At 33.1% G+C, this 24,189-nt stretch overlaps 1 protein-coding gene across 5 annotated transcripts in view; it reads right to left on the bottom strand.

Annotated features, from left to right (window-relative positions):
• The window catches only part of OSBPL9 (oxysterol binding protein like 9), a 70,729-nt gene that overhangs the window by 18,162 nt on the left and 28,378 nt on the right, over nt 1-24,189 (bottom strand). The window contains exons 4-11 of one of the 5 annotated variants that reach the window (XM_087719669.1): nt 20,322-20,398; nt 16,526-16,621; nt 15,113-15,160; nt 12,370-12,399; nt 11,555-11,605; nt 6,743-6,781; nt 892-985; nt 69-173 (exon numbers count right to left, since the gene is read on the bottom strand). In XM_087719669.1, the coding sequence (XP_087575795.1) occupies nt 69-173; nt 892-985; nt 6,743-6,781; nt 11,555-11,605; nt 12,370-12,399; nt 15,113-15,160; nt 16,526-16,621; nt 20,322-20,398 (540 nt within the window). Of the gene's footprint in view, nt 1-68; nt 174-891; nt 986-6,742; nt 6,782-11,554; nt 11,606-12,369; nt 12,400-15,112; nt 15,161-15,906; nt 16,429-16,525; nt 16,622-18,322; nt 18,342-20,321; nt 20,399-24,189 lie in introns of those variants that run through there. The other 4 variants (XM_087719672.1, XM_087719670.1, XM_087719674.1 and 1 more) reach the window with 4 other exon arrangements.

The following is a 24,189-nucleotide window of genomic DNA, read 5'->3' on the forward strand; positions in this document are numbered from 1 at the left end:
ATAAACAAAACTCCTTTGAAAATAAAGTTCCATATTTAACAAGGCAACAGAAGATTGTTGGGGTATACCTGTACTATTTGGTGTTGGAGTCTGATTATTTCCAAGTAATGCTACCACAGGTCCAACAGGCAGGGATGATGGTCGCTGTTCTGATTTGCAAAGTTGAGCTGATTCTGAAAACATTAAACAAATCACTTCACTTTTTTATTTTTACTTCTATTCACTCTCCTTGAGACTTATTTAGTCCTTTTAATTCACCTCCATTCCTTTTATTTTTCTCAAAATGACTGCATTTTAGCCAATAAAGGAGAATATTTGTAGCTCAGGGTTGAAAAGATGGGTCTTTGGTGCTCTCCGAGCTTGGTTGTTTTCTTGAAGACGTTTCATTACTCAAACTAAATAACATCATCAGTGATAGTAAGGAATGAGTTTTGCTCTCTGTTTATAATCTAGTGGCTTGCCCCCTCAGTGTTGGTGGAGGTATTCCAGGTTCTTTGGTTGGGCTGTTTACTGTTGGTCTGTTTGGTAGTTTCCCGATTGGGAAGCAACAATCAGGTAAACAATACCCCAATCAAGGAACTAAAGCCTTACTACAACATATTTCCTTCAAAATGGCAGGAGCAACTGGGGAAATTGGAAAAATATTGTTGACTCTACTACAATGCGTCCTCTATATGGCTAGAACTTTTATGGACCACTTGAAAATGTGAACAATGGTTGGACATTCCAATTTTAATTTACAATGGATTAGCAATTTTATATGTCACAAATCAAAATTTCCTTTCTGCATTCGGTGAAAATAAATGGAAAGAGATGAAAATATTTTTAAAGCATTTAATAGGTATTAGCTTATATACAAGACAGTATTTTTTTAAAAAAAAAACACTATACCTGGAGGTAAGACAGTTTGCGTAGGCATTGTGCTATTCACTGAAGATTCCAAGAGACTAGGTGGATATATTGCATCAACAGGATTAATAGTGCTCTGTGATATAAAAAACAGATGAACTTTTTTTGAGAACCACAATAAAATATGATTTGTGCAGGAAGTCAGTCCTGAGAAACAAAATTAAATGGTTTTATCACATCAGTAGTCTATAAAAATAACAATTACAGTCCATTAAAGTTAATTTAGTTGCTTTAGTATCATAAAGCCAGGATTCCTGCTTTAAAGTTTAATTTGCTGATGTGATGGCAACACTAAAAAAATTACAAGTCATTTAGAGATACAGTTTTATTATTTTGTTTATGCAACCCAACAATATTATCAGTCAAGATGCTGAATTTGTCAAGCATCTTGAAGAACTATGAACATATACCATTGGACTGAGTATTTCAGTCTGATTATGAAAGCTCATGTAGACGAAATGGGGGGAAAAGGTGCTTGATCTGTGGTGAAACATATGGTAACACTTCACCACTCTTTTTAAAAAACTTTTTGATTGAAATGATCAGCCAAAATAATTCTTTAAAGCTTTCTCATGGCCAAATCTTGATGCAGGAATGAAACCTTTTTATTAAAATCAGGTAATGAACATATGATGTCAAATTCTGATGTTCTAAAGAAAAAAAAGTCAGCAAAGTTTCCACCTAGTTAAATAACTACTATATGAAATTGGTTATTTCCTACACTAGTGGACAGGATGTGTCCTCAATCATATATCTAACATTCAATTGGGTGACTAGACTCAAAGGGAAAGAAAACTATGAGACCTAGGTTATTTTGTGTAGAAATTGTATCACATTGCTAATATTGGGGAAAGGGAACTTATTACTCTCCAGCAATTATGAAGTAAAATTCCCAGCATTTATCACAATTGGGCCATATTGGCTGGACTGCCAAAATTTGTACAAGAAGTCCTCGACCTATAATAGTTTGTTTAGTGACTGTTCAAAGATACAACATGACTGAAATAAGTGACTTATGATCGTTTTTCACTCTTATGACAGTTGCAGTGTCTCAAGGTCATGTGATCAGCTTCTGAGACCTCCTGACAAGCAAAGTCAATGAGGAAGCCAGATTTCCTTAACAATTGTATTATTAAGTTAACAACTGCAGTCATTCACTTAACAACTATAGCAATAAAGTCGAGCAAAATTCACTTCACAAATGTCTTGCATAGCAACAGAAATTTTGGGCTCAATTATGGTCATAAGTCGAGGACTACATGTACTTCAGAGCATTTGAAGGGTTACAGATTCCCCACATCAGCATTATGTGAAATAGCACACAACTGCCATATCATCATTATGCAGTTTACTTTCCTTTACTCATGCAGGAATCAGTTCTCCTTCATTAGCACAATTCTGAATGTGCTGTTCCCAAGTTGAAAAGCAACATAAATTACCTCTAGTGTTTCAGAAAACAACATAATCTATATTTGCAATTTGCAGAACGCACTATCAGGAAAGTAGTATGTTATATTTAGAGCAAACAGAAGAATAACAATTTAAACATTTAGGAAAATAATCGAATCCAGTAGCATTTGCTTAGAATGGAAGAAGTCTTGAGTTTCAAAGCAAAAGAATAAACCAGAACAATAACAACTCAGTTTATACAGAAAAGGGGATATAGAGCATGGGTTTCCAGCAGTCAGCATCAACAGTAAAAATTAAAGGAGAACTCATGAAAAGATGAAGGGAAAGTACAGTTGTTCAAGAGTAGCAAAAGCAGAACGTATTTTTGTTGCCCAAATTATTAGCAAGGATGCTAGCCGTCCATAATAAAAATGAATTTTTCAGAGTGAATAGTCAATTAAGGTCAACTTGGTAAATTGGATACAATTCTTAAAATAAGTAAGCTAAAGAAATTTCAGGTCCCAATTACTTTAAAAAAATGACATATAATGGGAACAATTATAGTAACTGTATCTTCCATTTAAAATGGAACAGCTTTAATTCCCACAAACATGACACAGTCAGGTAACAATTACAAACTGGAAAAGAAGAAATCAGTGATGGTCCATTATTTTCAGTGAACAATTTGCTTTCATTATGAAAAAACTTGTATCTGAATCTAATCTGAAATATTTCAATGACACTTATGAACTAGATATATAGTAGAATCTTGCACATAATTATTTTATTACTTCCAGGATGCTCTTATAGTATTTTCGTTGTTCACTTCCTCCCTGTTCTTAGATTAATACAAAACCAAATACCTTAAACTATAAAGCATAGTACCAAAGTATCTAGCAATAGCAGTTAGACTTATATACCGCTTCACGATCTAATATTAAGCAGCCAGTCAGTTATCTCAGTATCTAAAATTAAACTACATCACAAAAATAGGGGTACCATTCATACTAGCAAGTACTAATTGCAGTTAAATTATGTGAATTAAAGGAAGGGCCTTCTCTATAAAATTAATGTTGTTAGCTTATTTTAAGACTAATATTTTCCTACAATTTCTCTATCATGGAAATAAAATTGTAGTCTCCTTAACATCACAAGAGAAGTGAAAATTGTTTGTTTGTAGAAGATCAGCAGTAAGCACCAAGAACTGGAAAACTGTTCTGGGAATTTTCCAATCCATTCTGTAACTTTTCCCAATAAATCATTGTAATGCCAGTCATAAAACTAAAGCTGTAAAATATAGAATTTAGTAAAAATTGTATTATATTTTTAAAGTAAATTTTAATTAGCTTAAGCCATACTAAAAAAATTTTTCAAGCATTCATTCTTCTTACCTACTTTATGTATTATGTTTACATTTGTACAGCAAAAGATCTATATGATAGAGATTAGCACACATTACAGAATAATTATGCCAATCAGAACTACTAGTTTCTGAAAATATATTGTGTTTATATTATTGAACTGATCCAAACATGCAATTTCTACATGTTATTTTTTGGGGGGGAGATATTAAAACTAATGTTTAAATTAATACTACATCATGCATATTGGAAAATTAATCAACACAAGTTGAGTACAGGTGACTTACAATCATTCATTTAGTGACTGTTCGAAGTTTACAACAGCACTGAAAACAGTGGCTTATGACCATTTTTCACATACAGCCATTGCAGCATCCTCATGGTCACAAATTCAAATTCGGATGCTTGGCAACTGGTTTCTACTTATGACGATTGCAGAGTTCTTGGGTCATGTGTCACCTTTTGCGATCTTGTAACAAAGTCAATTTGATAGAAGATTGCAAAAGGTGATACATGAGGGGAAGCCAAATTCACTTTACAACTGTGTTACTAATTTAACAACTGCAGTGATCCACTTAACAACTGTGGAAAGAATGTTCATAAAATGTGCCAAAACTCGCTTAACAGCTGTCTCACTTAGCAATGGAAATTCTGGGCTCGATTGTGATCATAAGTCAAGGATTATCTGTACTTTTAGAATGGAAGTGATGATCCCGTTTTAAGGAGGTTAAGAGGCAAAGTACTCCAGAAACATGCTTAATGTTGTCTTATGCATTCTGGGTTCAATATTTTGGTTTCAACCAAAATTAATTATTATGTTTAACACTGCTCTATTCTTCAAGACCACCTTGAAGACTAAACTGATTCAACATTGCCCACTGAAGTAATGTTTTACACGTTCTACTGGTTGCTTCCTGGATCAATTCAGTCTTGATTTTGACACTTGGATCCTAAATACTTTAAAAATATCATTTTTTTATATTTAAAGCTGTAAAGCTACCAATCTATTGTACTAAAGAAAATGAAACCCTTACTATCTTCTAATAATGCATTGCAATTTTCTCTAAATTGGTAAATCAGCATATTTATCCAAATCAGCATATTTATCCAATATATACCTCTTAAATTTAATACTAAATCATGACTATTAGTATGAGTACAGACACTATTTATGATGTTGATTTGTGGTCAAACTAGTTTGCCATATCTAAACACAGTAACAAGCAAACATTTCATTCCCTTTATGTCAGAGGAAAAGGAGGAGTTTTATAGCTGCTATTAACTGCTAAATGATGTGCCTGCTATTTTGAATTTCTGTTTAAATATCCATGATAAAACTTAAGATTCTGTTTAAAAAATGAAGCATCCTTCATATATGTAGATTTCTTATGAAGCTCTATTACCATAAACATTTAAACAGCATTGAGGTAGGATTATAAAAAGAAAAATACAAGATACTACAGGCTTCAACTTTATAAATCATTTTAATATATGCTCCAAAATACAACATTCTGCTATTCTGCATGAAGTATAAATAAAAAAACCCTTAGAAATATGAATGTAAACATGTTAGCACATAGGTAATGCTCAGATTATGACCATTCAACAGAGCTGAATGAGGGGAACTTAAAACCAGCCTGCAAAATTCTGTCCATCACAGCATCCCCATGGCCATGCAATCCCAATTCAGGAAATTAGCAATCACAATTATGATCAGAAGAAAAGGAAATATATTACCAAAGATGGCAGATGACCACTTTAATTATAGGTAAACAGCATTCTTTATCCATTTCTGTGTGCAAGGAGCAGCAAACCTACAGGAGGATGGTGGACGGAAGTTCACCAAGGAAGACCCAGACACAAATATCTGTTCTTACATGCAGTATGAGTCAGGCTAATAATGTCTGGTAAATGTCAAGGTTTCCAACCAGGTAGCTTTCTGCATTGATCAGAAAGTGACATCCCCATGGTTTGTGTTGCTAATGTTGAATAAATCTACAGACAGTATATTTGCATGAATCAGAAAAATCAATGCTGCTTTGTATCATAGGACAGAATTTTGGCAAGTGCTTCACCCTTTTAAATCACTTCTATCAACTTCAACCAATTATCAATTTTCCAATTCCACTGTCAAATTGTATTTTTTAATCCATTGACAAGTAGAAAAGAGGGAATTGGGAGATTTAGATAGAAAAATATGTCAGAGGGAAGTTCTGGCTCTTTACTCAAACACATTTTTTTAGCTATCAGAGGTATGGGTTAAATTTCAAACTTTGTCTAAAGAAGGTTAAGGTGAGAAACAGAGAAATAAACTGGAACCAAGAGACTAATTCATACAAAAGAATAATCTCCAAAAATTAATTTATGTTATAGCCTTAGGAAAATATTCCCATAGCACACCTTGAGAAATAGTAAAACTAATTTCAAAAGAAAACACCACTTATGTTTTTACTTTATTCAACATAAAGAACTGTAAACTTCAGTAGACTCTTTACAGTTGTCAATCACAATAAACGTATAGCTAAATATAGATGTTGAAAATTTGGATAATACATTTTTCGTCGGTCCATAAACAGTTGATCTAACCTGTCTGGCATTGGGATGTATTGTTCCAGACATGGGTTCAAGAAGATGAGGATTTTCCTAACATGATACAGGCTTATTCCTAGCAAAAGAATCTCAGCTATCAAAAGTTCCTGGTGGAGCTTCATTTTAGACATAGAACATATACTATACATGATACACAAATTATATTTTTAAGCAAGAGACTTCCATTCTGACAACAATCACAATTTCTGGCACACCAGAAAATTAAATTTTCTTCCCAATTTCTTCCCGTTCATAGTGGCAATTTTAATTTTGCTTTATTAATAGGAAACAGAGAATCTTAACAAGAAACAGTGGAATTTAGAGGTTTTAGAACACTGACAGGATACTGAGAATGAAACACTTATTTCAGGGAGAGAGAGAGAAAAAAAGAGAGAAAGGAAGAAAAGTGAGGTTTAAGTCTCTGTGTTCACATGACTGTAGCTTTAATGCTCTGCAGAGATAAAAAAAAAGTAATAGTTTACATTTAAACTTACTATAAGTCCATCTGCGTGCTTCTCCTCATTAGTCTGATCCTTAAGGAAAAATGTTACAAATATTAACATAATAATTTGTCATCAATGTAATTAATGCTGTTTTTATAAGATTTGTGTTTTTAAGAAATTAGCATTATACTTTTTGAAAGGGAAACTTCCTCATTAGAAATTTTGTTCATTATATAGTTGTTCATTATAAAAAATTCAGTTATTTTAGAAGTAGATAAAAAATTCTTTCTAGCAAATGTATCTGCCATTTAAAAGCCACAATAAGTTGCATCTGTAATACAAGAATTGCTAAAAGTAATTAAGATATACATTCATATAAATACTTAGAATTCCTACAAAAGGTTCTTATATCATGGCTTTTTTTAATTCAGAAACAATATTCCTGAAATCTCCCCAATATAAGAAAAATAATGGCATTTGAAGGAGTTCTGAGTAAAATGCCTCTACATTCTTCATTCATGCCTTCTAGTCTTTCCTTTTAAATGAAAATTCCTTTGAGCTGAACTTGATTTCTGCTGATTTCATTAAAGCCATTTGATATTGCTTCTCCATGGATGATTTTTATGCCTCAAAATTAATCTACAACCCTAAGATTTTCCTCATGATCTCCACACAAGTACTAACTAGATTCAATTCATTTGGGTTATGGGATTAACTAAAGTTTTATCTGAAAAATAACCCCCTCATTTCTGTCTTCTCCCATCATGTGAAAAAGAGAAAACCAGGAGAAAGAGAGAATATAGAGCAATTATGACTGCAGCTTTGTTCCATCATAAGATATTTAAAAGAAAGTAAAGAGTTTTCTCTGAGTTTGTTATCAATGACTATATAAAGATGTTCACTGGCTTAGTAGCGCCACTATATACAAGATGCATTTTGACACAAGCCCCCCCTCCCCGCAAATAGTAACTATAGCTGGAATAACACTAGTTCAATCTTAATCAAGTTCAAGAGCAAAGAATCACTCTTCGCCAATTTTTTAAATTCCTCCTGGACTTAGATTAATATCAACAGATTCACAGTTCAACCCTGAGTAATATAATATATTCTCTTCTGTTAAATTACCTGTAGACCAGTGTATCAGAATATGAAAATGCAGAATATGTGAAGCAAAATGTACGTTGGCTTTTGGATGTTGACATAGTGCATATGGACGTTTTCATAAATGGGGGACAGGAGACCTTAGCTATTAAAAAATAGTTGTGGCTTGTCAGAAACATTAACAAAAAGGAAATTGGTGAGACTGCAGAGCTCTTTTACACTTGTGGTCTTCTGAATGTTTTCTTCTGAGTAAGTGGAATATATCCAAATTTGAAGAATATGGGGAACCACTGTAGTTACAAATATGTAGCAAATTATAATTAATCCATAGTTCCAAGTTAATCAGTACTTTACAATAGGCAGTCAATTTCCCTGTTATGAACTAAAATTATCTAAATTTGCCAAAGAGAATGAATTACTGAATTTTTTACCTAATTCCCATGCAGTTATTAGGCCATTGAATTCTCCTCTTTATAAGAAGCTCTCAGAACTTAGTAAATCTTTTCAGAAAATGAAGATATTGCCTTAAAATGAATTTTGGTGGGTTTTGTTGCCCCCAATATGGCTTGCTTTGCATTACCCCATAAAATCATACTATAGTATATGATCGCTCTTGCTCACCAAATGGCAATAGAAGATTTAATCAGATCTCTTCTGGATCACTTCTACATTTGTTTCCCAGTTTACAATAAAGAAATACCAAACAAGAATACCAATGGCAACTCAAGACCGTCAGCACTTCATGAAGAGCCAAGTTGAAATACTGTTGTGACCTAAACTTACAGCATAAAAATATATTTCCATGTGTTTTAAGAATTCTTCATTGAGAGAAATCAATAGAATCTTCAGAAATAACTTCTAAACACAAATGGAAATATTTAATAGTAGGAGGCAGCATGTCAGCCTGCTAATGTTTTGGAGGGTCACAACTGGCACTTTGATTATACCATATATTGCTAAATGGGGCAGGGTTGATTTTTTTTTTTTGCCAGGTCTTTTTCTTCAATGATGGGTTTAGGGTGAAAATGGCAAAAAAAAAAAAAAAAAAAAAAAAAGGTTTCCGCGAGGCAAATTGCTCCTTCCACAAGCCAAATAATAAAAACAATAAGGAAGTTGACGTTGACTTCAATCAGTGTTGATAATTTTGTACAAATTTCAGTATACAGTTTGGGGATGTTTGGGTATAATTGCAGATTGCCATCCCTGCTCTAAATAATATAACTGATGGCAGTATTTCATTTAATAGTTCCAACATATGCAATTACAAAAATAGAATGTTGGAAACTGCTCATAACTGATAAATATAATTAATAGCTTTAATGTGATGGTTTCACTTACAGGGACTACCAGGAAGCACCATGTTCTGGTGGTCAGTATAAACACCGTCATGTAAAATTCTGCATATGGAGCTTTACAGAATATAACATCTGCAGCTCTCTGCACTGAGAATTTAAGGGAAAGTAGACTGTATATACCATTTTGACTGCACATAGTCCCAGTAGAATTGTTTCAGACATAATCTTTAATTTATTACATAATAAAACCTGTAATACTAGAGATCCTGATTATATTCATTCCTTTTCAAAATGCAATATATCGATATATGGAACATCCTGTGTCATTTCTCTGGTATTTATGTAAAGGCATATGTTATTACACCTAAAGTTGGAAGAGAGTATAAGAGCATAACGAGATTTCATAATCCCAGAAATTGAGGAGCAATTTTTACTTTTATTTCTTAATCCCAGTAGGTGATGAGAGAATACTGTTGCAGTCATATAAATAATGCCAATTTGCTACAGACCTCCCATTTAAAGGCCCTAATTAAAGACAAAGTCATAGGCTCAAGCTGTTCCTTTTTAACCCCAATTTTCTTGTAATGCTGCTGCTTTATTAATTGCCTTTCTTGAGAGGTTCCTACTCATTACATTATCAGAAAATATAACAGTCACAAAGGAAGAATACAGTTCAGAATCTGAAAATAAACTCTGCGTTAGATTTTTTTCTGACTTTGAAAACTGTCAAGTTTAGTTATCATACAAAAAGTGCCAGGTTTGGCTAAAATATCAATTTTCTATATTGGGGGAAAAAATTAACAGCCTACATAGTTCATGATGTTTTAAGCTACATTACAATTACAAATTGCAAACGAACTTTATCTCAGTACAACTGTACAATAGATCATTTTTATATTTGTGTCATAAAGGATATTAAGAGTTTATGATTTATGAGCATATGACAAGCTTTATTCAAAGTTCTTCCCTAAGAATTTTTAAAAAAAATATTAATAAACCTAATTTTAAAATAATATTAATTACAAACTTCATTACAAACATTCTTATTAAAATAAATAGAATAATTTAGTTATTGTTTGTTACTTCAGTATATATAACTTCATATTTCAATAAAACAAATATCCTGAGTTTCATGTGTTTTTCAGTATTGTACATATGAAACAAAATAAGTCTTCAAATATATACATATAGAAAAATTCATATTTTCCTACTTTGAAGTAATATGTTTCTCCTGATTATCCTTATTTTCCAATATAATTTAAAATGCTAAGCATAATTACCATTACTCTGCATATTTTAATCATTCTCATAAAGAATATTTCCCAAATATTCTTTCTTTTCTTTTGCAGTATTTTATTATTTCAAGAACGTTATTCGTCTTATTTTAGCTTTGCAGACAATGCCCTTCCCTTACCAGGATATACTTTATCCTATTAGACCAGAGCAAGCATCTCTTCTTCCTCGTATCAATTTCTGATGCCAGAATTGTACCTAAAACAATTTTCTTAGAAGAATTGTTCAAATGTATTTTGGTCCATGTGCACTGCTATCTAGCCATTTCTTTGAAAATTCTGTTCTTTTGAAGCTGAGGGTAGAAGGCTTGCACTCAACTCCAATCCATGGTATCAGCTATTTGTTGCTTGAAGGTTTGTCAAAAATTTCATTCTCAAATCATTTTTAAATTGTTGTATTACATATTACTGGATTATATTGTATATGGTTATTCTTTTGGACTTTGATCCAAAATAGATACATGTACTGTATACATAAATGCATACATCAGCAACAACTACCAACAGCAGTTTATGTTAGATATTTTTTAGTTGCCCCACAAAACTAAACAAAGATTTTTCATATTTGACATTGCAGTAACTTCTATGCCAGAACTAATTATTAAGCTCATTAAGGATAACAAAATATTTAAAATTTTATTTTACTAGTACATGCAAAATAATGTTGGGAGTGAGGACTTTAACCACTCCCCCCCCCCATCCCATTTTATCAGTTCTGTGTTCCAAGTTCCAAGAAGAAATGGTGAAATATTTCAAATCTATTATCAATACACTGAGAAACCAATAGTCAAGATGGGCCATCAAATACAACAAATTTTAAGATCACTCTTTCAAATGCATACAATTTATTTGTAACCCAGTTCAGGAAAAAAATGATTAACATTTGCTTCTTCCTATTTCAGCTTGGAGTTTTCTGCAATAATAACCAGAGTTTGTTGCCTCTGGACATTTAAGGAGGTAGGCAGAAGTCAAACTTGTGTGAGTGGAAACCTATATACACAAGGTGTCTTGTAATACTCTTTCTCTTCCATGCAGTTTCATGCTCCAAACTCAGTAGCAATTTGTCATAATATAATGTTAAGTATGTTCACCATCAACAGTATACCATCTAAGTGTGGCAACTCTTGTTCTTATGTACTATCAATGTTCTATTTGATACTGATAGAAATACTTACTTTAGCAATCTGCAGCAAGACAATACAATGTTTTATTGATTCGACCATGCTCTAAGGAAGGAAAAATAAATATTTAAGTTTTTCTAAAAGTTTTTAAACAATTAAAGCAATCCAAAGCACGTTCAAAAAGGTCTTTGCTATTTATTTTTTAGCATTTATTTTTCAAAGCTATTGTTATAATATCTAACAAACTTAACAATTATGAACAACTGATATACTTCAGAGTTCTTAAGATTAATTCCACTTCTGCTTTGTTCTCTTAGCATGCAACCCTCATAGACCAGCACTGTACTTCTGGGAAAAATATTGCTTCCACTTGCAAATAATCAAATAATCACATTAAGTATTTTAAGTATATAAAAGAGTTTTTGATAAACAACTCATTAATAGTATTGTTATGGTTTATTTATACATGATTTCACTTTAAAATACATTATTTTGATAACTGCCTTGTCTTATAGATATATTGTATATATTTTAAACCTACAATGAAATTTGCTTACGTTAGAAGATAGTAATTAATTAATCTACAATATGATAATTATTCCTGCTAATAAATAATTTATTTTATATTTCTCCATTAATGTATCATAAGAAGCACTATGGTACAAGTCATTTATGGAAGGAGAATAGTCATACCATTTCATTTAAAAGAGTCTACTAGTAAACACATTGCTAAAGATGAATATGTACATAAATATGAACAAGACTTTAAAAATATTTTAGATTATCTTCCTTCAATTATTACAATGCATTCTAAGAGAATCAGATGAAATATGACTTCAAGTGCATAGTGATTTAAAACAAAAACTTACACTGGTTGTTTCTCTGAGGTTTTCAATCTTCTGCAAACACATACCAAAAATATTTAAAATATAAAAAAAATATTTAAAGATACAAATGGTGATCTTTAAATTTATTAATACTATTTATTGTTTATTTCTAACCAAACATAAATATTATCTACAAAACCAAACAGTGCAAACTCAGACAGGCAAGTTTTAACAAGTGTCTGGGATCTCAAGCATATTCCAGACAAAATATTGCTTTACCAAGAGTAGCAAACATCTTTCATCACTATACAATGACTTTAATATTATTTTTCTTTGATTAACAAGCAGCTAGAATACAAACGCTACAACTTGCTACCACGTTCAGAAAATCTTGTTGGACAGCTTTCCTCTACCAACTTATTCTGTGCTTATGCTTGAAAGTTATTTTAATTTATATAGCCAATTCCACCTATAAATAAACAAAATGACTCTTACAAATAGCTAGTTTTAGTCACATTAAGAGTTTTTTAGTTATAAGCAATTTTGCTGAAAAGTTTTGTTTAGCATATTTAAAAATTTTAAAATAATTATTTTGCATTTCCAAGTTATAATATTGACTCAAGATTCAGGCTCAATAGATATCCATATTTTTGCCTCGACTTATTTTTTCTACAACTATATCAGTAAGTCATGTTGAAAATTTCTTATAGACAGAAAATGCTTAAATGATACCTCAAGAACATTTTATTCAAAACATATTTCTACTAGAAATACCATATTTTCGAACTATAAGACGCACAGGTGTATAAGACACACCAAAATTTCAAACAGGTAAGTAAGAAAAAAAGTTTTTGTCTTCCTGGGCCCCCAGAAACACTCTGCAGGCTTCAGCAGGCCTTGGGGAAGGCAAAACACCCTTGTTTTTGTGAAAAAACGGGCAAAAAAGGCCTGATTTTCGCAAAAATAGGAGCATTTTTGCCTTCCCCCCAGCCCTGCTGAAGCCTGCAGAGTGCTCCTGGGGTCTGGGGAAAGGTAAAAATGGGCCGTTTTTCGCAAAAATGGGATGTGGGGCAGGGCTTCAGGAGGCCAAAATGGCTGTATTTGGTGTTAAGATGCACCAAATTTCCACACTCTTTTAGGGTGCGTCTTATACTGCGAAAAGTACAGTAGATGGAAATTTTGTTACTTGTATTAGATCAATGGATTTGTTCAAAAGAAAAAAAATCATGCTATGAATCAGAATTAATGGTGTTAAATTATGGGATAAAAACAATCTGACATTTTTCTTCTGACATGAATAGTTTTTTAAATACTAATTGCCATACAAAGATATCAACTATCATATTTTCTAACATCAGTCACTGCAACAGATTAGATTTTAAGTAATTATAAAGTCACATTTGTCTGGCAAACTTATGTAATGAGAAGAAACACCTATTTAATAGTTAAGAGAGTTTTTCTCAACCTATATAAGACAGTCTTTCCCCGTCTGCACTCTGGCAATCATTTGATCCATAAGTCACATAATTATCAGCCAACTGCTCTCTGTCCATATTGGATAATAATTCTGAAGTGCACTCAAATGCATCTAAAGGGAATCAGGTTGAGAAAAACTGCCTTACATGTATTTTATAATCAGCATATGACTCTGTTCTAAATACAAAAAGGTCCTTATTTTAGCAAGTTTCACATAATAGCAGCTCTAAAATGGAATTTAACCTTTTATAAGAGACATATCCTCATAGCATCTCATTGAGGGGGGAAAGTGGTCCAGCAAGAAAATTGTGTTTTCCAAAAGAAAACATACTAAAATCTCCAATACAAATAGTATTTTTTTTTACCTGAAGGAAGATCCTGACTAGCTGCAGGGCTCCATTTGGTTCCTGCAGATTACCTCTCATTCAGTTTTGTTTTGCTTCAGTAAAAGGCATGTCAATCGTATGGATGCAAGTTTTCCAGAAAATCAATATCCCCTTATGTAAGACATCCTACTACATTTGGGCAGCAGAGAATTGCTGGTTATGTTCATAATTTAGTTCATAATTTAGAATTTGTATGCAGCAATGTGTATAAAATACTTTGGAGCTTTAGACTCCTGAAAAGAATGGAAAAGCAAGCAAACAAGCCCAAGGCAATGGTGGCAGAGAAAAGGCAGAGAGAAAGGTTCAGAGGAATCAACCGAGTTCTGCATAGATTACCAGCAGCAGGGAAAAATAATATTCTACACGACTGTTTTCCAGCCCAGAAAAAAACCCTAATTTCTAAGCTTGGAAAAACAAAAGCAAAAGACAGCTTCCATTCCTGTTGCAAGGTCTCGGTTAGCATCCCAGATGTGATGCTTCCTACCCCACTGAACTCAGTGCTTGAGTTAACAGTAAATGTCATCTCCTGCTGCAAATGCTATGTTTCTGGATAAGAAAAGTAGAGTTCTCTATCCATATAGTGATGGTTCCTTCTGGGGTGCACAGAAAGTAATACATATTGCTTTCTTTAATGACCTTGCTAAGGAACTGTGGTAGAAAACTAGAGGAAAGACCACTTTGTATGTCACAGTGAGTTTTGAAGATCAGATGTAAATCCATAGAAGTGATTATTTTATTTGAATTAAATATATCCTTTCTTATTATTCTGTCTCTATTTTCTCTGCACCTACTATAGATATAGATACAGATATATAGATATAAACAAACATATATAGTATTCATTATCTATAAAAAGACCAGTAAAGTTGTATCTTAGAAAGAAATATATACTCTAAGGTCATCTGTACAAAAAATATACTTGCTTTTCTCTGATCATCATCTCTGCAGTTCTGAAGTTTTTCATCAAAAAGCTAAAAAAGAAAATTGTTAAAAACATGGGATAAACTTTAATAATTCCAACAGGATAGTAAATCACTTTTAAAAGTATATTAGTTTCTGTAGACTAAGTATATTTTTTAAGACAGATGTCTTACCAAAAATAATATCCATATTACCTATGGCTTTAACAAACTGTTGCTTCCCATTAGTTCAATGGGACTAACTCTTTTGCTTTTATTGCAAAGTGTAAAAAGTAATCATAGGAGGTGGGGTGGGGAATAGGAATATTCTCTGATCACAACAGTACAACCATATGTGAATAATCAGCATAGTATTACAAACAGGAGGATCCACAGGATCACTAAAAACATCAAGATGGGGGCCACAATTCTGCCCCTTTTGTATGCACAACAATGTCACATCCATGATAAAGGAGCAGGGCTTTGACTGTGACCATTATCTTTACATTTTTTTAATGGATCCCCTGCCTACAATTGATGCACAATTATATATTCAAGTTAAGCTAAAAACATTTCAAAATCATTGCTTTAGAAATAAAATATACTACAGCTTCTATTTTTATTATCAAATATTTTCTTCATTTCCAAGATCAAATATTTGAGCCACTTGATAACAAACTAAGTCAATTCTACTTAGACTTGAAATCTAGAGCCATTTTGGTAAGGGGTTAAGGCATCCAGCTAGAAACCAGGAGACCGTGAGTTCTAATCCTATGCTAGGCGTGAAAGCTAGCTGGATGACTCTCAGCCCAACTCACCTCACAGTTGTTGTCGTTGTTATTGTTGTTGTGGGGAAAACAGGAGGAGGAAGGAGTATTAGGCAGGATAAAAATTCTAAAAAAAAATCTATGGCATCACAAATTAACTGTGATGCACACAATGTAATGCAAAAAAGGAATATAGACAAAATTGTTTATATAAACATGTTTTTTTTACACTTAAACATCCAGATTCACTGAAATTGAAATCTTTAAGTAGAGAATTATTTTAGATTTTTGTCTGATTTTCAGTTTTGATTAAGCATTATAAAATTAAGCTTTGCACATCCTTACTTAAGCAAAGCTTATATTGCTGTTCTTAGAACTTGACTATATTATGAAAGTCTGCAGATTCTAATTTGCACCTAAGCTCCTTAGATCTAATCTCTTGAAGCAGGAACTGTCAACGTACTATCTTTGTATTTTGAAACAGAGGTTAGAAAGATTATTTGCTTTTCAAGAAAATAGATTCAAAATTCAAACTACAAATGTATGGTGTTCCCATTTCTGGCATTATCTGCACGAGAATTACAGTCCTGAATTTTAGGAACAAAATAAAGTATATAATTGCTAGAAAATTATTTACATCTATAATGCAGAAATTACAGAGTTAACGTACCTTCAATTGGTCTATCAAAATTTGTAAGTAAGCATCAGCTTCTGTAAGTTTTTTATCAAAATCTTGGACACTTGGAACAAATCCAGACTCCACACCCTATAAATAATAAAAAATAAAAATTAAACATAATTTGTTTTTGTTTACCAACACGCAGGAAAGCATTTTTTTTAATTTTTCCAACACAATACTAGCTATAAAGTTATTTTGAATTCATAATTTAAAAAAATGAATATTAGAAGGTATTATTTCATTTAGAACCTACTCTGTTTTAAAAATCCTGCTCAAAGCTGATGTAAAGTTAGACATTTTTGGCTGTCTAGGAAGGAAGTTTTTCAACAGCAAGTAATATAGTTTATTGTTTTACTGCTTTTGTCATCTAAAAAATAATGGGATCCAAAAATCCTCATGTCCTGAAGAATTATGACCAAGGCTTTTAAAAAGGGAATAACTATTAGCAATAAACTATAAGTTTAGATATTTTAAATAATTCTACGATTTTTTTATAATCCTGTACAGTCTCAACTGGATATCTGCAGGCCCCTTTTGTTACTAATAAGGAAGGGGTTTTCAACTCACCTAGTACTCAAATCATTCTAGAATTTATGTTTTAAAAGTTTACCACACAATTTTAATATTGTTTTTTTTTTGTATGCGCCTTCAAATCTGTGTTGGCTCCTGGTGATTGCCTAGATTAAGCCTTGTAGGTTTTTTTAGCAAGATTTTTCAGAAGTTGCCTGCTTCCTAGGGCTTTTGAAGGTCACGCAGTTAGCTTTGTAAGCTGACCAAATCTTCAATTAAGATCACCAACCAGCTGGACCAGTTAAATATTAAGAGTGAATGGAATTGTTAAAGGTTGTGCACTATCCATACGTAATTAGAAGGTTTTTCTTCTATGAAAAGGAATCCTTTGATTTGAACAGTATCCAAATTTCTGTATAAAAACAAAGGTACGTCTATGTAGTAAATACTTGCAGTCTCTATAAAAAATTACATGCCATCCATTATGGATGCTTTTTTTTTGTTTCCTGGAAGCATGTTTCCAATTCCCCAAGATATATACACTATCATTACATTCTTGCACAATTGTGGCTTTTACTGTTTGAGATCACAAGTTGACATTTCAGACATGCTCACTGCCTACAGAAAAACTATTCTTGCAATTCCACATTCTGTATAGGTTTGGCTATGTAAAGAATTCAGATAGCTGAATTCATCCTTAGTAGGCTGGTGTTACCGTGAGTTCATTAAGGAAAGCCTTCTTTGCTGGTTGATTTGCAGTTTGAAAGCAATCAGTATGTTGCTGTCAACTATACAGCAACCATATAGCTAAGGAAGTCAAATTCTCCTGACATCAACTCTCTAGCTTTCAGTATTAATGGCTCAAATGTTAAAACAAAAGGCCCATTTAAACAGCAGAGGCAACAACGGGAGTAATCAATCAATCATCCAGAGTCTGAAAGCCAAACTGACTCAGAACCTCCAACATACGATGCCCTCATTTCCAACATCCAATTTTAGCGACGATTCACACCGAGCGGAACTAGTCAAAACGCGGAACGGCATGGAAATGATCCGCCGGGTCGGCTGCCTGCTCGCCTATTTTTACAAGATCGCATCAACTCTGACGCAAAACGCAAAAATGGGACATTCACAAAACTGTTCTAAGTCAACACGCTGGAGTTCAGGGCAAAGTGCGTCGGGAAGGGAGGGGGGGTTGCTCGAGAAGGCCAGCAAATAGAGGGTTTCCATTCCTTTCCTGTCCATCACGTTGCTACCCAATATCTGTTTCCTACTCACACTAGCCATTCTTTTCGCGGCCGGTCACGCCTCTCGAGAAGGGTCTTACAAGATCTCCCTCCTCTCCTTTCCCCGCCCCGCCTCTCCCGGTAGAGTGGCCGCGTCGGAAACCCCGCCGTTCGCACAGTTACAGTCTTAAAGCCAAGTGGGACCCGATTGGCTATGGGTCAGGTGTCCTTTAGCCTGACCCATCCTCCTTCCCGTGGAGAAATCGGAGGGTAACACGAACAGAGAAAGCGCATCGAAGCATTCCTCTGCTTTCCTTTAGAGCTATTGCGATCGCTGTGCGTAGGGGGCTCCGCTGGCAGGGAACAATTAAGAAAAATTACCGCGCAAAAGGCACTGCCGGCTCTGCCATTCATAACCCATTTATCTGCCTAGAACTTCTCGCGCAGTGCTGATGATGCCACAAATCCATTCAGATCTCCTCCGCCCCCATTTTAGTTATCAATACGTCAACATGCTTGCAATTGGCTACAGCGTTACGTTGCTTTTTCATTTTTGGCTCGCAGTGATTGTTCGCCGAGTTCGATTCAAACCCACCCATCCCTGCGCCCTTTTCTGCGTGTTTCAGCTTCGCGATATAAAATCCCTTACTACGAAGCAGATTTAAATCTTTTTACAATGTTTGACAGGAATCAAGAGAGCCTGCCTTATTCCGCCACGGAGTCCCCCCCCCCCGCCCATTCTTGGACTCTTAGCTGCAATCTGAGCCAACAAAATTGCCTGAGGGTCAAAAAGGACCTGCAGTGGTGAGAATTAATTAATAGGATCTCTGTGACTGTGAGACAATACGGTTGGCAAAAGATAGGAAGAAATAGAATAGTCTAAATTGGCTAGACTTTCAAGTAAAATTGCATAACAGGCTGCAATTGTCCATCTAAAGCTAGGGTTGCTTTTACAAAGATTTATTATTTGAAAATTATTGTAAATGCCATTTAAATACTCCACAGTGGAACACTTCTTTTACTCAGTCACACTAACCCAAAGTGAAAATGTTACCACTTAAAACTAACATCTCAAAAAGAACTCTCCACTTTGTAATATGAAAGAGTATTTAAAGAGTAACCAGTTTTGTTTTATTTATTTTGTACAATGACAATAAAGACTACTATTTCAGAGTTGAAATATATTGATTCAAATTATAAAGTTTAGCAGAAAGTTCTTAATCTTAGTCGTGTTTTAATGTATTCCAGTGCTGGATTTTATTTTTTGCTTTTGTTTTGTTTTGTTTTTGCTGGGCTGATATAAATACAATTTAACATCTAAGGCTGAATGTTGGCAAAAAGCTTTGCCTGCAAATGTTTATATGAGGAAGAAACCTAGTTGTGTAAGACATACTGTAATTATAATGATAGTCTTCTTTTTACTAAGAACAGACACACACTTGCTTTTTCCTTAAAATATTTTGTAGAATTTTAGTTCCATTTAGTTCCATTTGCAAGTATCCAAACAACAAAGATAGTTGCACTGGCTTTTTAGTTTTGTTTTGAATTTTTAGAAACCTAACCACCACCCAGAAAACTTTCAATAGTATTATTATTATTTAGTCAATGGATTTATATAGCTGTTCTCTATTTTAGTGTAGAGAATTTGCATCATGTGTTTCCAAACCTGACATGCAGCTATGGATGAATATATAAAACCAACAAAAATACAAATTATAACCGCAAGCCTGATGCTGAAAAGATACTAAATACGATGTATTTTAAAATATGTTCAATGTTTCTAATTTTTCGGATCTTAATAGAACAGTTTCTATCTGTATATTGGCAATACAGTCTATTTCAAAACTTATTAATTCAGCTGAAATGCTTGCTGTTTGAAACACATTTAAATGCTTTGATTTTATATTTAATACTGTATATACTGTATTTGCAACAGAAAGCTATATTCATCTGAATATATTCTGGAATGTATTCACCATTTTTTATGAATTCATTAGAGCAAATATTCTTAACAATTTTATAATTTTAAAGCAGAGTGCAAATGAATTTACCTGGAGCTGAAGAGTATGACGAAGAATGGTTTCCTCTAAAGCATGAATCCATTTCTCTCTTTCATCAGCATCTCGAGCTGAAAGAATATTAAAAATATACTTGTGGCCTTAATTTAACAGTAAATAAACACCACTCAGAGGAGCTGTTTATGGGATGGGCTGCTATACAAATTTTATTAATAAATAATATTTGATTAATAAATAAAGCAAGAAGGTTTTAGACATGTCAGTCTATCATAAATTATTTCTTTCTTTACTGAATGTTTTCTAATTCTGGGAACAGATGTTACAATAAGACTAATAGGTAGGAACCATTCTGTTTAAACACGAATCTCTGAATTTCAAAAATATTGTGGGCATGGAAACAATAACATAAAAGAGACACAAAATAAAATGTTCTTTTGATTTAATAGGTTTGTTTTTAAAATGTCAGGAACAATATCATGAACCTTATTAATAGTAACCTTCTAAATCATAGAGCAAAGTTTCTTTACACTCTGATTAACCAAATAGTTAATATAATTACAATAATCCTCTACAAATATTAATTCCTAAAATCAAGATAACAGCAAAATAAACAAAAATGTAAGGTCTGCTATATAGAACTTGGCTTATATTCCAACTCAGCTACCCTAGCTGAAAGATATTGTCAACCTTACCAGGTAGGCCATGCAGGCCCACCATGACAAGATAAGCCAATTCTGCTTTATTATAAGGCTACACTAACAAAATTGTGCTTATCTTTAGTTTGCTGTATCATGGCTACCACCACACATAATAATTTAGCATGTTATGATTGATTATAACTTAGTCATTTGAAATAGGCTATATTAAAAAACCGCCACAAGAACTATATAATTCTACTTTTTTAAAAAGAAAGTTTTATCAAGATTTTACATATATAATGAAAAAAAATTAAAAGAAAAATATAGTAAAATTAATGTGAAAAAAGAAAGAAAAAGGAGGCAGATAAAAAAGAAAAGGAAAAAATATATGTAAGCTTTCTGATCTTCCTTTTGGCAGTTATACATATAATTCTAATCAAATTTTAAAATTATAAATTTTTTAAAATTATATCGTAATTCCCTTCTTGTTATAGCTTATTTTTTCTAATAATCAAAAAATATATTATATGATATAGTAACAGATTCTTAAAAGCCTTTCCCCCCCTCCCCCGCTCCCTCTTAGAGAATCAAGGAAAGCCTACCCTGAGTTTCTGTTATTCCTTTCAGGGCTAAACTAATAGTTTTTGTAATAGCTGCTGCACATTTCCTTCAAGGCTATATACATACTACTCTACAGTAGCCCAGCTTCTCTGAAGTGCTGCCAATAACACACTTGCCTCTTTGTAACACCCCTCCCATATTCCCTCATCTGTTGTTCATGCTAACTCCAAGGAAGGTAGCAGGGCAATGTTTTTCAGATGTTGATGTTCTTATACTGGATTAGTATTTTGTTGAGTATCCATTATTTCTCAAATTGAAAGAGAGTATGGATTGTGTTAATAAAATATTACATTTTATAAGGCAGACAAAAGAGACTGCTATGAAGTCTCTAGATGGAAAATTAAAGCATTGTATCAGATTTCAATAACATTAACCAAACAGAAAAGATCCGCTATAAACAAATTTCAAATGTCAGATTTGCGTTGCTTCTAATCTACTTATTCAAGAGATGTACAGAAATACCTGTTCTGACATTTATGTATTTATAGGACTTAGATAGCCACCTGGCTCATATGATGGATCCAAACTGCTCACAACAATCCATAAACAACACAGATAAAAACAAAAGTACCCTCCCTCAGAGTCCAAATCAATCATCCTCACAGCTCAGCCCTCATCCTAGTCCTCACTTCCACTTGGGGAGTCAGACCTTCAAGAACTCTCTGGAAAGCTAAAACGTTATAGATCTGTTGAATATCAAGTGGGAGCTGTTCCAAAAGGCTGGGCAGCTACTGAGAAGGCGCACCTCTGAGGTCCTATCAGATAACATTTAACATCCCTCCCATCTAACCTAGTAGGATGGACAGATACTCTCAGGGATAGGCAGTCCCACAAGCAACCCAGCTCTATATTATGAAGAGCTTTAAAGGAAGTAACTAGCATCTTCAATCGTATTCAAAAAGCAACTGGAAGCCATGCAGCAGTGGTGTTACTTCAGTGAACTGTGGGGTATCCAAAACTGCTGCTACATTCTGAACTATCTGCAGTTTCCAGATGATAGTCATCATCATTTTTCACATTAGCAGCAACTTATATAGCAAGACTTATATAAAATATTTGATCTTTCTAATGATGCAATCTAAAACATTTACTCTGCATTCAAACTCTGGAGAAGGAATGAATTATAGTCTTAGATCCCTTTATGTCAGTATTTTTTAAAATCATGACGAAAACTTTGTCCCTATATATTATTATATCCAGTGGAGTTCACAGGTCTGTCTTGATTTTAAAAAGTCTTATTAAATTCATCAATTTAATAATGAAAGTGGCTAACAACTGCATTTAATTATTATAGTATCATAATTCCTGATTGTAACTGATGATTCTTTCCAGAGGGTATTTTAATCAATTTTACTTTTTGGATTCCCAAATTTTAATAATCAGTACAGATCATAACTGTATAGCCTCAGATTTGTTTTTACTGAACATAATTAGTTTATCACATGCTTTACCTGTTGCTTACCAATTTAAAAATAAAACATTGTATATATTATTTAAATCAACTTATACCCTTAGAAACATAACTGTTTCATGTAAAGAAGCCCCTCATTTTCCCTTTGCATTTTTTCATAATATCTAAACTCTACATGAAAGCATTTTAATACTTTTAAATATTTCCAGACAAAACCCAATAACAGTTATCAACGCATGTATCTATGCCGCTGTTATCAAGAGTTATCACTAGAACTGGATTACAGAACATCTTGGTGTCATACTATTTTGGTTACTATATAATTTAAGATGAACATTGAAGCATGTCTCAGATACAGTAGAAATCTAGTGTAGATACTACAGCAATAGTATTCTAGTAATCAAGCAATCTCCATGGCAAACTACATATACTAGTAAATTTCATAACACTTTCCCAGGAACACTCAAATGGAAATAAGGTATGAATATACAACACTATGTAATACTATAGTAAGATATTCGGTAATATACAGACATGAATAATTAATAAAAGATCTGAACAAAACAAAAAATGATTGCATCTTTCAGCTGATTAGTCTGGTAAAACACCAGCAGTACAACCTATACTCTAGAAGTGAATACTAAGTCATTCATACTTCAAGTACAAACAAGTTGAAAAACCTTAGTTATAGGTTCCTATTAAATAGCATGATAGGAATTTATAACTGAGCAACTAAAGTTATTTTAAGATCATTGGTTTAAAACATTTTACTGTATTTTGAATACGGGGGAAACATTACCAATCCATATCCAGCTACAGAAAATTATTTCGGCTGTATCACCAACAGTAACTGCACTTGTTATCAGCAGCTAGCACTGATTTTACAATATATATTTCAGGTACACATACAAGAACAAACAGCACAAATACACAAGAGACAAATGATAATGGGATGGGATGAAAAGAGAAAACACAAGGGAAGGGAAGACACAAGGCTGGTGTTTTCTAAGTAACATTTTATTTGCACTCATAGATCAAGATTTGCAATTTTTATTATCTCTTTTAAGACAAAGTCCAACAGATCCTCTGTTCATTATTCTTATTAGCCACTTTGAGTTCTTGATTACCATGGCTGACAGTGGAATCCATTGTGAAATCCATTGCTTCTGTCTCAGAGTCTCAATGCAAGACTTTGAAGCAATTTATAGAATGAGTGGGCAGGGCCATTTAT

The sequence above is a fragment of the Thamnophis sirtalis genome, unplaced genomic scaffold, assembly GCF_051295495.1.
Source record: "Thamnophis sirtalis isolate CommonGarterSnake01/CBP01778 unplaced genomic scaffold, rThaSir2_p1.2 scaffold_7, whole genome shotgun sequence".
NCBI classification, from domain to species: Eukaryota; Metazoa; Chordata; class Lepidosauria; order Squamata; family Natricidae; genus Thamnophis; species Thamnophis sirtalis.